This window comes from Salmo salar, chromosome ssa25 (assembly GCF_905237065.1).
Source record: "Salmo salar chromosome ssa25, Ssal_v3.1, whole genome shotgun sequence".
Classification (NCBI taxonomy): domain Eukaryota; kingdom Metazoa; phylum Chordata; class Actinopteri; order Salmoniformes; family Salmonidae; genus Salmo; species Salmo salar.
This window is the reverse complement of record NC_059466.1, coordinates 19,909,735-19,923,715: the sequence shown is the minus strand read 5'-3', so window position 1 is coordinate 19,923,715 and position 13,981 is coordinate 19,909,735. Positions and strand designations below refer to the sequence as shown.

General features: G+C 44.2%; 1 protein-coding gene across 1 annotated transcript in view; it reads right to left on the bottom strand.

The window, feature by feature from the left end:
* Positions 1 to 13,981, bottom strand: part of LOC106586303 (receptor activity-modifying protein 1) — a 62,108-nt gene that overhangs the window by 18,925 nt on the left and 29,202 nt on the right. The window contains exon 2 of the mRNA XM_014173449.2: positions 4,199 to 4,334. Coding sequence (XP_014028924.1) covers positions 4,199 to 4,334 — 136 coding nt within the window. The remainder of the gene's footprint in view (positions 1 to 4,198; positions 4,335 to 13,981) is intronic.

The window sequence follows — 13,981 nt, the reverse complement described above, 5'->3', positions numbered from 1 at the left end:
TGCTAACTAAACCTGCTAGGCAGTCCACTCAGAACAGTGACAGGTTGACTGTCCTGAAAACAGTGCTAACAGTACAGTGTATATTATGGAGGAGCTGAGGCAGCTGGGGGGCTATGCATACTTTAATGAGTCCTTTCACGGCTGAGAGACCAAGTGTGACTAGAACCTAAGCCAAGCACAACCACCTCACCTCAAAGGACCACACACAGACAGGCCAGGCATGACACGCTAACTACTAAATTATAATAGCCCTTTTGATCACACTGTTGATGAGAGGAGAATGTATAAACATAGTTTGGAAATGGGGCGGGAGTGTAAAAGGGTACTATTTGGGAATCTGTTCATAGCCATACAGGCTTTGTGGCTTGTTGCTTTCCCTATTGCTTTCGCCAGTCTGAGCATAACACCTACTTTATGTTAAAAGACCCATGACAATGTTTTTAAATATAGAATAAATTCGGCAAAATACTGTATTATGTTACTGTATGGAAAAAAGCTGTATGGACATTCCTTTTTTACAAGATCATAAAATGAGATCAGTATATGCCTGTCAAAGTGTGAGGAAATGAAATAACATTTTTACAACAAAGATATATCATCACTAAGGAGGCTACTACACCGGCTCAAACTCTGAGACAGCCGATAGGGAGGAGGTCAGAGACCTGGCAGTGTGGTGCCAGGATAACAGCCTCTCCATCAACGTGAGGAAGACAAACGAGATGATCGTGGACTACAGGAAAAGGAGGGCCGAGCATGCCCCCATTCTCATTGACGGGACTGTAGTGGAGCAGGTTGAGAGCTTTAAGTTCCTTGGTGTCCACATCACCAACGAACTATCATTGTCCAAACACACCAAGACAGTCGTGAATAGGGCACGACAACGCCTATTTGGCATGGGTCCTCAGATCCTCCAAAAGTTCTACAGCTGCACCGTCAAGAGCATTCTGACCGGTTGCATCACCGCCTGGTATGGTAACTTCTTGGCCTCCGACTGCAAGGCACTACAGCGGATAGTGCGTACAGCCCAGTACATTACTGGGGCCAAGCTTCTTGCTATCCAGGACCTCTATACCAGGCGGTGTCAGAGGAAGGCCCTAAAAATGGCCAAAGACTGCAGCCACACTAGTCGTAGACTGTTCACTCTGCTACCACATGGCAAGCGGTACCGGAGCACCTAGTCTAGTGCCAGGCTCTTAATAACAGCTTCTACCTCCAAGCCATAAGACTCCGGGAACAGCTAATCAAATGGCTACCCGGACTATTTGTATGCATAGTCACTTTACCTCTGCCTACATGTACATATTACCTCAATTACCTCAACTAAACTGTGCCCCTGCACATTGACTCTGTACCAGTACCCCCTGTATGTAGCCTCGTTACTGTTATTTTATTGTTTCTTTTTTTAATTTCTTTTTTTACTTCAGTTTATTTGAGTAAATACTTTCTTAACACTTATTTGTCTTAACAAGGAACCGCCCCTTTAAAAAAATAAAAAATTCACCTAAAATGACATACCCAAATCTAGCTGCCTGTAGCTCAGGCCCTGAAGCAAGTATATGCATATTCTTGGTACCATTTGAAAGGAAATTACTTTGAAGTTTGTGGAAATGTGAAAGGAATGTAGGAGAATATAACACAATAGATCTGGTAAAAGATAATAAGAAGAAAAAGCCAACCGTTCTTTTGTATTTTTTTGTACCATCATCTTTGAGAAATGCAAGAGAAAGGCCATAATATATTATTCCAGCCCAAGTGCAATTTAGATTTTGGCCACTAGATGGCAGAAGTGTATGTGCAACGTTTTAGACTGATCCATTGAATCATTGCATTTCTGTTCAAAATGTTGTATCAAGACTGCTAAAATGTTCCTAATTTGTTTATTAATAACTTAAAATTAAAACTGCATTGTTGGTTAAGGGCTTGATTTGTGCCTTTCACCCTGCTCTCTTGTGTTTGTTCTACAGCAGTGTTGGTAATGCTAACATAATACAACATTAACATGCCATCACTATCAAGGTCAACTCTGGTGAGGGGGGTGGACGCGCACACGCACGCATGCACACACACACACACACACACACACACACACACACACACACACACACACACACACACACACACACACACACACACTGCTAAACAGAACAATCTTTTAATTATGTCTTAATTATGTCTGCAGAAAGACAGGAATGAACGTGTCTGTGAGCTCACGATACTATAAGCAAAGAGACTCAATATGTCGGTTTGAAACTGAGAGGCATTGACGGGGGTCATTTCTCCCTGCGTACATCAGAACACACACCAGGGGGTCTTCATTGCCCTGAAAGCATACACAAATACTGCTTGAAACTGGTTTATTTCCTTATCCAGTGTGGGTTTATCTCCCCCACTAAGCCAGAACCTGACTCTAGATTTAAACTAAAATAATAAATATAAAAGGGCCTGCCAAGATGTGAAAGGTTACTGTAGCCCTTGCTGCATCTGGATCAGGAGACTGCTCCCCATCGTTCCTGTGGTGAACACTGGGTGGTCTGCCTTGCCTTACTACAGACAATGGTACTGTTCTGGTGTGCATGTCCAAGACAAGTAACTGAACTGGGGATGTTGCTTAGCTGTTCCATATGAGATACTCTCTAAGCTGCATATCCCCAGAGCACTGTGTCAGTGCAGCCATTCACAAATAATTTGGAAAAACAAACACCTTTAGAGATAATTCCCCTCGTGAGAAATCAACATTTCCAGCCACAATGACGGAGGGATGTTGAGAATGAAAGATAGAGGAAGATAAATAGTGAAGAGTCATTTTTATGTAAGTACACAAACTGTCCCTCCCTGTGGCAGGGTGGAGGGGGACAGGTGACTGTTCTGTCGATGACAGGAAAGGGCTGAGTGTCCTGGCACTGCTCTGACAGCTGGGACACCAGTGTCACCTTCCACAAGCCTCCGATTGACAAATCCAGACTAACATTACAGCCAGAGAGGAAAAACAAAACCCCAGCAATGGGGGCAGACAAACAGGCAACAAACACCATGTCAACCCAGCATTCCTGGTTCCTGGTGGGAGGACATTGGACTGGACTGATGACCATCGTAGTGGTGTATACTAGCATACTATGCGCTACCCCAGTAAATAGAAATAGGGTGCCATTTGGGGCCCAGTCCCAGTCTACATTTAAGATGCTACTCCTAGAGTTAACAGCCTGTGGGACTGGCTGGGCCTGTTACATTTGGATTCATTTTGGTCACCCTCCAAGAGTTTAATGTTATGCTCATAGGAAGCCAAGAGAGGGTGAGAGCGGAAAAAGTGCAAACCTATCGCCAGCATATTCAAATTGCAAGTATAGCCAGGCCAAAGGTTTGTGCACACGCTGATTAAATAAACGTTACATATCCCTATTACCTCCCTACCGGTTGAGGAGTGACTGTAATGTTAATGACATGGAGGTGCTACATTACATAGAATGCTATACAGATGTAAGATTTTAATTTGAGCCAGTTTGCTACAGCAGGAAGATAATCCTGCAGCAACAGGAAATGTGAATTATGGGGATTATAATTAATTAACATTTTTGTTGGGGTGATACATTTTTCGTAAGGGAAAATCAAATCGAACATTTCAGAGTGGAAATTGCAAACTTCAGAAGCCTTTTAAAAACTAAAATACACTACAAGTTTGACATTTCCTGCATTGTGTCATTGTCGTGTGTGTAGGTGGCAGGGAAGTCAGGCGCAGGAGAAACCAACTTGGTGGAACTGGAGTAGTTTAATTATTCTAAAACAGACTCCAAAAAAACAACACTACATAAAAATAAACATGGGTAAACATACCCGTCGCACACCTATAAAAATACACGAACACATAACCACAAACAATCTCCGACAAGGACATGAGGGGAAACAGAGGGTTAAATACACAGCATGTAATTAATGGGATTGGAACCAGGTGTGTAGGAAGGCAAGACAAAACCAATGGAAAATGAATCAATGATGGCTAGAAGACCGGTGACGTCGACCGCCGAGCACCACCCGAACAAGGAGGGGCATCAACTTTGGCAGAAGTCGTGACACATTGCAGGAAAATTCTCCTGCAACAGGGTGATCAAGTGAAGATCCTACATCTGTAGAATATGAGAATACTTCATAGGTGCTATATAGAATACTACTAAGATACTACATTAGTGCTACATAGAATACTCACTCCACTGTATCCTCCCAGCTGCACCAGTGATGCTGGTCAAGTTCCTCCATGTCCAGTCTGAATTTCCCCAGGCAGAACTCCTCGATGGCGTACTCATAGGTCCCGCCACAAGCCATCACCGACACAGACTGGCATGCTGGGGAGTAGAGGGAGGACAGGGTCAGAACAGAGATGTACTGTAGACCAACACAGCATAACCAACTGAGGGAACAGAGAGAGAGAGGACAGAGGGTTAGAACAGAGATGTAGTGTAGAGACTCAGATAAATGTCATGTTTTTTATCTTTAACTACATGGTAGTCTCACGCCATAGACTTCCAACTCAATAGCCTGGGGATAATCACATGGTACGGGTCTGAGCCAGTGTAGCTCTCATTCACAGATGTTTCACATTGATGAGCAGAGGTATGGGGATCTATCAGTTCTATATTAAATAGAGGATACTGTTTAACATTTTATCTCTGAGATCCAACAGAGCTCTGGAAAGATCTCACCTGACAGTACTGACAGGTTAAAACCTCATACCTGGAGTTCCTGTAGAAAATTCTCTGGCTTTGAGAGGCTTTCTAAGTGCTGTCTACACTACACCATGTGGTAGCAGTTTCTCACTGTTTGACAAGGCTGACTGGACTGGGAGATTGCTTTAAACTGTTAAAAGGGCACAAACACGCTCTCAACTCCAAAGAGCAGAGCATCACAGAGCATCACTGCCCCAGGGCTCAGAGCTGAGAAAAGCACTCTGTGTTAGAGATATCAAATCAGATCAAATGTATTTGTCACATGCGCCCGAATACAACAGTGCTGTGAAATGTGAAATGCTTACTTACAAGCCCTTAACCAACAATGCATTTCTAGAAATAGAGTTAATAAAATATTTGCTAAATAAACTAAAGTGAAAAATAAAATAAAAAGTAACATAATAAGATTACATAACAATAACGAGGCTACAGGGGGTACCGGTACCACGTCAATGTGCAGGGGTACAGGTTAGTAGTAGTAATTTGTACATTTAGGTAGGTGTAAAGTGACTATGCATAGATAATAAACAGTGAGTAGCAGCAGTGTAAAAATAAAGGGGGGGGGGGTCAATGAAAATAGTCTGGTTGTCCGTTTGATTAATTGTTCAGCAGTCTTATGGCTTGGGGATAGATGCTGTTAAGGAGCCTTTAGGTCCTAGACTTGGAGCTCCTGTACCGCTTGCTGTGCGGTAGCAGAGAGAACAGTCTATGACTAGGGTGGCTGGGATCTTTGACCATTTTTTGGGCCTTCCTCTGACACAGCCTAGTATATAGGTCCTGGATGACAGGAAGCTTGGCCTCAGTGATGTACTGGGCCGTACGCACTACCCTCTGTAGCGCCTTACGGTCGGATACTGAGCAGTTTCCATTGCAGGCGGTGATGCAACCGGTCAGGATGCTCTCGATGGTGCAGCTGTAGAACTTTTGGAGGATCTGAGGACCCATGCCAAATCTTTTCAGTCTCCTGAGGGGGAAAAGGTGTTGTTGTGCCCTCTTCACAACTGTCTTGGTATGTTTGGACCATGATAGTTTGTTGGTGATATGGACACCAAGGAACTTGAAACTCTCGACCCGCTCCACTACAGCCCAATGTTAATGAGGTCCTGTTCGGCCCTCATTTTCCTGTAATCCACGATCATCTCCTTTGTCTTGCTCACACTGAGGGAGAGGTTGTTGTCCTGGCACCACACTGCCAGGTCTCTGACCTCCTCCCTATAGGTGGTCTCATCGTTGTCGGTGAACAGGCAGTGTTGTGTCGTCAGCAGTGTTGTGTCGTCAGCAAACTTAATGATGGTGTTGGAGTCATGCTTGGCCTCACAGTTGTGGGTGAACAGGGAGTACAGGAGGGGAGTAAGGTAGGGGAGGAATTTACAAGTTGGCCAGTTCAGGGTCAGCCCAAACTGAACCTCTGAGAGGAGTAGAAACAAAGGGAGGAATCGTAGTGCAAAAAGATGGCTTTTGGCTAAAAATATTAATTAGGTCTCCCAAGTACTCCTTCATGACACACTGTTAGCTGGCCAGTTCACAGAAGACTGTGTCTCTCGCTCTCTCCCTTAGGTTAATGCCAAGAGTGTGCAAGGCTGTCATCAAGGCAAAAGGTGGCTACTTTGAAGAATCTCAAATATAACATTTGTTTAACACTTTTTTGGTTACTACATGATTCCATATGTGTTATTTCATAGTTTTGATGTCTTCACTATTAGTCTACAATGTAGAAAATTGTAAAAATAAAGAAACCCTTGAATGAGTAGGTGTGTCCAAAATTTTGACTGGTACTGTAAGTAAAATTCATTATGGAAACGTCTATATGAGCAAATATTAATATAATAACCATCATATCAAAGTAAACTTGGGAGTCACACGATGATATGTTGTGTGGTACTCCCACTACGACTCGGGAAACCATGCAGTTTATTAGGCTACAGATGAAATCATTTATGTTGAACTTCACAGGGTGGTGAAAGTGCACGGTTATCATGAAGCTCCTTTCCAATCAGACATGCTGATCAATACTTGACTGCCATTTGACAAATAAAACATATTTTTACTCTTATCGATAATAAACTCAACATGTAGACTAGCCTACCCGCATAGCCTAACCGCACTGTTGGCTAGAGCGCACGTGCCAAGACCAGAGTAGACACATTTGCTATTTACCACAAAATGCGATGGAAACACATTGAACTTTAGATTTTTATTCAGTACATGAAAACTGAAGCGAATAAGTACATTTTGTGTGAACTACACTGCATACAAATTTGTTCCTTTAAATTCCCGCAGCTAATGGTGAAAAGCATTGACAGAAGATGGAGGTACAGACAGCAGTGCGCGGAGCTGGTATAGCATAGTCTGTACAGAAGAAAGGAATAAGAAAGAATAATTGAGGGAGAGTAAGAGTGGAGAGAGAGCGAACAACAGACTTATCTAATTAACTCTGACAGAATGGGATTACCTTTTCAAATGGCTTTTGACGGTTTGACTCGCCAGCCAACTCTATTATCACATCTTTTTCTTCTCTCTCTATCTCTCCCTCTATCTTCTTCCCCCCATCTCGCCCTTCCTCTCTCTCCCCCTCGCTCGCTCGCTCTCTCCCTTCCTTCCTTCCTCCCTCTCTCCATCTCTACCTGTCTCTACCTACAGGGCTTTCAGAAAGTATTCACACTCCTTGACTTATTCCACATTTTGTTGTGTTATAGCCTGAATTCAAAATGCATTAAATATTTTTTTTTCTCCATCCATCTACACACAATACCCCATAATGACAAAGTGAACTCATTGAATGGATGTTCTAGGAAGAACAGTGTTCTACAGATGTAGGATTTTAATTTAAGCCAGTTTTCTACAGCAGGAAAATCATTCTGCAGCAACATACAACTTTAATTATTAAGTGGATTATAATGAATGGAATTTGTTTCAGGGTTGATACATTTTTTGTTAGGGCAAATAAAGTCTGACATTATAAAGTGGAAATTACAAACTTTAGAAGCCTTTTTAAACCTTTGTAACGGGTTTCGTCGGAAGGAGTGGACCAAAGCGCAGCGTGGTAAGTGTTCATGATTTTTTTTTATTTTAAAAACACTAAAAAATAACATACGGGAAAAAGGAAAGCACACAGTTCTGTCAGGTACAGATAACAAAACAGAAAACAACTACCCACAAACACAGGTGGGAAAAGGCTGCCTAAGTATGATTCCCAATCAGAGACAACGATAGACAGCTGCCTCTGATTGGGAACCCTACTCAGCCAACACAAAGAAATAGATAACATAGAATGCCCACCCCACATCACACCCTGACCTAATCAAAATGAGAAATAAAACAGCTCTCTAAGGTCAGGGCGTGACAGTACCCCCCCCCCCAAAGGTGCGGACTCCCGGCCGCAAACCTGAACCTATAGGGGAGGGTCCGGGTGGGCATCTACACTTGGTGGTGGCGCCGGTTCGGGGCGTAGCCCCCGCTCCGCCAGCTGATCCCTCTGCTTTTCTGTCACCAGACCGTGGATCGTCGCCGAAGGAACCGGACCGTGGATCATCGCCCGAGGTTCTGGACTGCAGACCGCCGCTGGAGACTCCTGACTGCGGGACCGCCGCTGAAGACTCCGGACTGCGGGACCGCCGCTGAAGACTCCGGACTGCGGGACCGCCGCTGAAGACTCCGGACTGCGGGACTGCCGCTGAAGACTCCGGATTGCGGGACCGCCGCTGGAGGCTCCGGACTGGAGGACGTCGCTGCAGGCTCCGCACCATGGATCATCGCTGGAGGCTTCTTGCCATGGATCATTACTGGAGGCTCCGGGCCATGGATCATCACTGGAGGCTTCGTGCCATGGATTATCACTGGAGGCTCCGGGCCATGGATTATCACTGGAGGCTTCGTGCCATGGATCATCACTACAGGCTCTGGGCCATGGATCACCACTGGAGGCGTCGTGCCATGGATTATCACTGGAGGCTTCGGACCATGGATCATCACCGGAGGCTTCGTACGTGGAGCCGGAACAGGTCTCACCGGACTGGGGAGACGCACTGGAGACCGGGTGCGCAGGGCTGGCACAGGATATACTGGCCGTGGACGCCCACTGGAGGTCTGAAGCATAGGGCTGGCACAACCCGTCCTGGCTGGATGCTTCAGTTTAGCCCGGCAAGTGTGGGCGCTGGACACAGTGCGTAGAGCTGGTGCAGGATATACTGGGCCGTGGAGGCGCACTGGAGGTCTGGAGCATAGGGCTGGCACAACCCGTCCTGGCTGGATGCTCAGTTTAGCCCGGCAAGTGCGGGCGCTGGCACAGGACGAACTGGGCTGTGAAGGCGTACTGCCGACACAGTGCGTAGAGCTGGTGCAGGATATCCTGGACCGAGGAGGCGTACTGGAGACCAGGAGCGCTGAGCCGGCACAATCCATCCTGGCTGAACGCCCATTCTAGCACGGCAAATGCGGGGCGCAGGCACAGAGCGCACCGGGCTATGAATGCGCACTTGAGATATAGTGCGCATCACAGCATAACACGGTGCCCAACTGGTCACATGCTCCCCACGGTAAGCACGGGGAGTTGGCTCAGGTCTCAACCCTGACTCTGCCAATCTCCCCGTGTGCCCCCAAAATTTTGGGGGGGGCTGCCTCTCGTGCTTCCGTCGCTGCCGTGCTAGTTCCTCGTATCGTCGCCGTTCTGCTTTCGCTGCTTCAATCTCCTCCGTCGGACAGCGATACTCCCCGGCCAGCCTCCAGGGTCCTTTCCCATCCAGGATTTCCTCCCAAGTCCATTGGTCCTGACCACGCTGCTTGGTCATTTGGTGGTGGGTAGTTCTGTAACGGGTTTCGTCGGAAGGAGTGGACCAAAGCGCAGCGTGGTAAGTGTTCATGATTTTATTCTCCAAAAAAACACTCAAACAAAATAACATATGGGAAAAACAAAAGCACACAGTTCTGTCAGGTACAGATAACAAAACAGAAAACAACTACCAACAAACACATGTGGGAAATGGCTGCCTAAGTATGATTCCCAATCAGAGACAACGATAGACAGTTGCCTCTGATTGGGGACCCTACTCTGCCAACACAAAGAAATAGATAACATTGAATGCCCACCCCACATCACACCCTGACCTAACCAAAATGAGAAATAAAACGGCTCTCTAAGGTCAGGGCGTGACAACTTTGAATTCACTACAAGTTTGAAAGAACACATCTGTAAGAACACATAGAACATCTGTCTGTGGAAGGCATGGCCATGAGAGAGACACAAGGTCTTCCTTCTTCACCTCTAACTATTAAGACGAACAGAAAAATGTCTCAACATGGATTGCTCTTTTATATAAGAACAGACCCTGCTGGCAGCTAACTTACACTGTAGTGTAAGACTCAGAAATCGGTGAATAAGGAGTGTGTTAAATCTGTGTATGGCAACAAATATCAAATCTCATCCATCCTCTTCCTCTGACCCAGACCTTTTGATTTCTTCAAAGCCTATTGCATATTCAAAGGCTTCAGTATGCGCACCGCATATAGAGGCACCAGAATTGATCAAAACTATTACATCGTTGAGTGCAACGCTTCTTGCATTTTATCTGTGTTGGTACTTTGCCAAGGGAGGATGCATGCCTACGAAATAAAAATGTAAACAGGAAAATATTTTTTCTCATAAAAAATCCAAGCTGAGATTTGTGAAAGAGACTTGAGGAGAGATTGGAGAAAGAAGAAATGGAGGAGCAACGAACATCTGATTCACTCATACACAAAAGATTAGAGTAGAAGAAAAGGTTTTGGAATAAAACTTCTTATAATAGCCAACATTGTTCATTTCTACTCAGTGTCTTCAAGGAAAACGTCCTGTGCTGTTTTCAATTTGGTGGCAGATAAGCTTCATAGGTAAACATTCATTCACAATCAAACCCTCTGTGCGCAATCAACCCCATCTATCCAATATGGTATCCTTTACTAATTGATGGAGATGACACGCATTGTTGAAATACAAACATTTGGTGGATGTTGGCAAAACACAAACTTAGACTGTCAAGTGAATTTTGCCAACCTTTCAGCAACTTGGAAAACATTTACTGTATCACTGGAAATAAACTCCTGCACTAAGAGAAGGGGAAAGTCAGAGCACTTAAAACATTTTCAGTGAACATTCCCTGTCCATAAGTAGTTCAACTTCCAATGTCCACAGCTGTGTAGATCAATGAATCAATGAATGAATCAATCAATCAAATGTATTTATACAGCCCTTCTTACATCAGCTGATGTCACAAAGTGCTGTACAGGAACCCAGCCTAAAACCCCAAACAGCAAGCATTGCGGGTGTAGAAGCACGGAGATAAAGGATAGCTCCTCTCAGGAGGAGACCAAGGCAATCCAGAGTTGATGTTTTGCTTTAGTTAATGAACCATCATTCCTATGCACTGCCTACTAACCTCTGGTCCTCTGATTGATAAAGAGCTTCTCTCTGTACCTGTCCTCTACCCCAACCATGGTCACCAATCCTTCCTGTCCCCTTCTGTGTGATTGTGAAGTGATTTTAGGGGAATTCTGAATTCCATTTAACACAAGTCTGGATGGCTTTAAAGCTACCAGAACGTCTATCACTCTCAGTCCTTAGGGGGTTTATAACACTGGTATGATGATAGGGATAAAGTGTAGGCTTAGAGTAAGGTAATATTACCCACAGTAACAACAGCCTGCGCCTACTTCATGCAGAAGTTGTCTGACTGTCAGTGTGTCCTGTCTCTTCTACATCACCCTGAGGCTACCCAGGGAGAATAGGACCTGGGCATTGCAGTAAGGTGCACAGAGACCCAGGTGCTTAGAATGTGTAACCTGAACCTGAAGAGGAGAGCCTTGCTGCATCTCAAATGGAACCCTATTCCCTATATAGTGCACTACTTTTGGGCGCTGGTCAAATTGGGACGCATTCCAGCTATAACTCTGTCCTTAATATGACTGGGACTTTAATGAATCATTGAGGGGAACATAATGTTCGTGGGTCTTTGAATGTGTCGCGCTCCAGAGAGTCATTTTCGCCCGCGGTGAGTTTCTCAGACATATTGTGCACTTACACTGGAGAGGAGCTAGGAGAGAGACATGTTAAGTCTGTGTGTCTCTCTTCAGCCAGAGCTTCCTGAAGTGCCCTAAGAGGGTAGTGAAATGACCGAATACAGCTGGGCTGGCCAGTCAGTGCAGATGGATGACTCTTTTTACTGCACTGATAAAGCCGTAGAACGTTTTCAGTAGTGCATTACCCTTACGAAAAAAACAAGAATTTTAAAACGTTAATAAGTGTTCCAAAAATACATGTTTTCATGTGATCTTATGTGAAGTTAATGTGATATGTGTGAACATCTTAAGCAACATGTGATGACATGAGACTACACGTGAAAATATGATCATATGTGAAGTGTTCCAAAAACAGGTTCTCACATGATTTCACACTTCAATTTCCAGAGGTGTGACCAAGTCACTATTTTAGAGTCACAAGCAAGTCTCAAGTCACAAGGTCTGAGTCAAAAGTTGAGTCCCAAGTAAAACGGGTCCAGTCTCAAGTCAAGTTCAAATTGTGCATTCTAAGAGCAAGTCAAGTAAAAAAAATATAGACATACAAAGACTTGTTCAACTACAAATCTTTGTCCATTTATTGAGACTACGAGACAAGCCATTTGAATAACAACACCAACCAAATCAAAACCAAATAAAATCTGTCTAACAAGAGCTGAACCAGGTACATATAAGCACTTGGCCCCTCCCAGGAACATGCAATTACCCAATTGGCAATTAAACCAAATAAAAGGGAATGTTACATTGGTACATTCGTCATAATCAAATCAATTGAAATCTAAATCAAATCAAATATTATTTGTCACATGCGTTGAATAAAACTGGTGTAAACTTTATTTACCATGAAATGCTTGTTACGAGTTTGTAAGTAATAGTAGTAACACAAGAGGAATAAAATAAATTAATAAGAATGGAGCTATATACAGGCAGTACCAGATCAATGTGGAGCTATATACAGGCAGTACCAGATCAATGTGGAGCTATATACAGGCAGTACCAGTACCAGATCAATGTGGAGCTATATACAGTCAGTACCAGTACCAGATCAATGTGGAGCTATATACAGGCAGTACCAGTACCAGATCAATGTGGAGCTATGTACAGGGAGTACCAATACCAGATCAATGTGTTGCTATATACAGGCAGTACCAGATCAATGTGGAGCTATATACAGGCTGTACCAGATCAATGTGGAGCTATATACAGGCAGTACCAGTACCAGATCAATGTGGAGCTATATACAGGGAGTACCAGTACCAGATCAATGTGGAGCTATATACAGGCAGTACCAGATCAATGTGGAGCTATATACAGGCAGTACCAGTACCAGATCAATGTGGAGCTATATACAGGGAGTACCAGTACCAGATCAATGTGGAGCTATATACAGGCAGTACCAGTACCAGATCAATGTGGAGCTATATACAGGGAGTACCAGTACCAGATCAATGTGGAGCTATATACAGGCAGTACCAGTACCAGATCAATGTGGAGCTATATACAGGGAGTACCAGTACCAGATCAATGTGGAGCTATATACAGGCAGTACCAGATCAATGTGGAGCTATATACAGGCTGTACCAGATCAATGTGGAGCTATATACAGGCAGTACCAGATCAATGTGGAGCTATATACAGGCAGTACCAGATCAATGTGGAGCTATATACAGGCAGTACCAGTACCAGATCAATGTGGAGCTATATACAGGCAATACCAGATCAATGTGGAGCTATATACAGGCAATACCAGATCAATGTGGAGCTATATACAGGCAATACCAGATCAATGTGGAGCTATATACAGGCAGTACCAGATCAATGTGGAGCTATATACAGGCAATACCAGATCAATGTGGAGCTATATACAGGCAGTACCAGATCAATGTGGAGCTATATACAGGCAGTACCAGATCAATGTGGAGCTATATACAGGCAGTACCAGATCAATGTGGAGCTGTGGAAAAGGGAAGTGGTCTGAATACTATCCGAATGCACAGTATTGGAAATATTCCCCACTATATCCCATTAAGAACTGCTTTACTTCCAAACAGACAGATGGGAACACCACTTCTGACTTAGAATTCATTTTTACATCCTTATATTTTATACAGCCAGTCAGAGACATTGAATAAGAGTAAGAGGGAGAGTATCTCTGGCTTGCTTAAAAATAAAAAATTGATCCCTAAAACTCTTACTATTAGTAGGCCAACATCTATTAT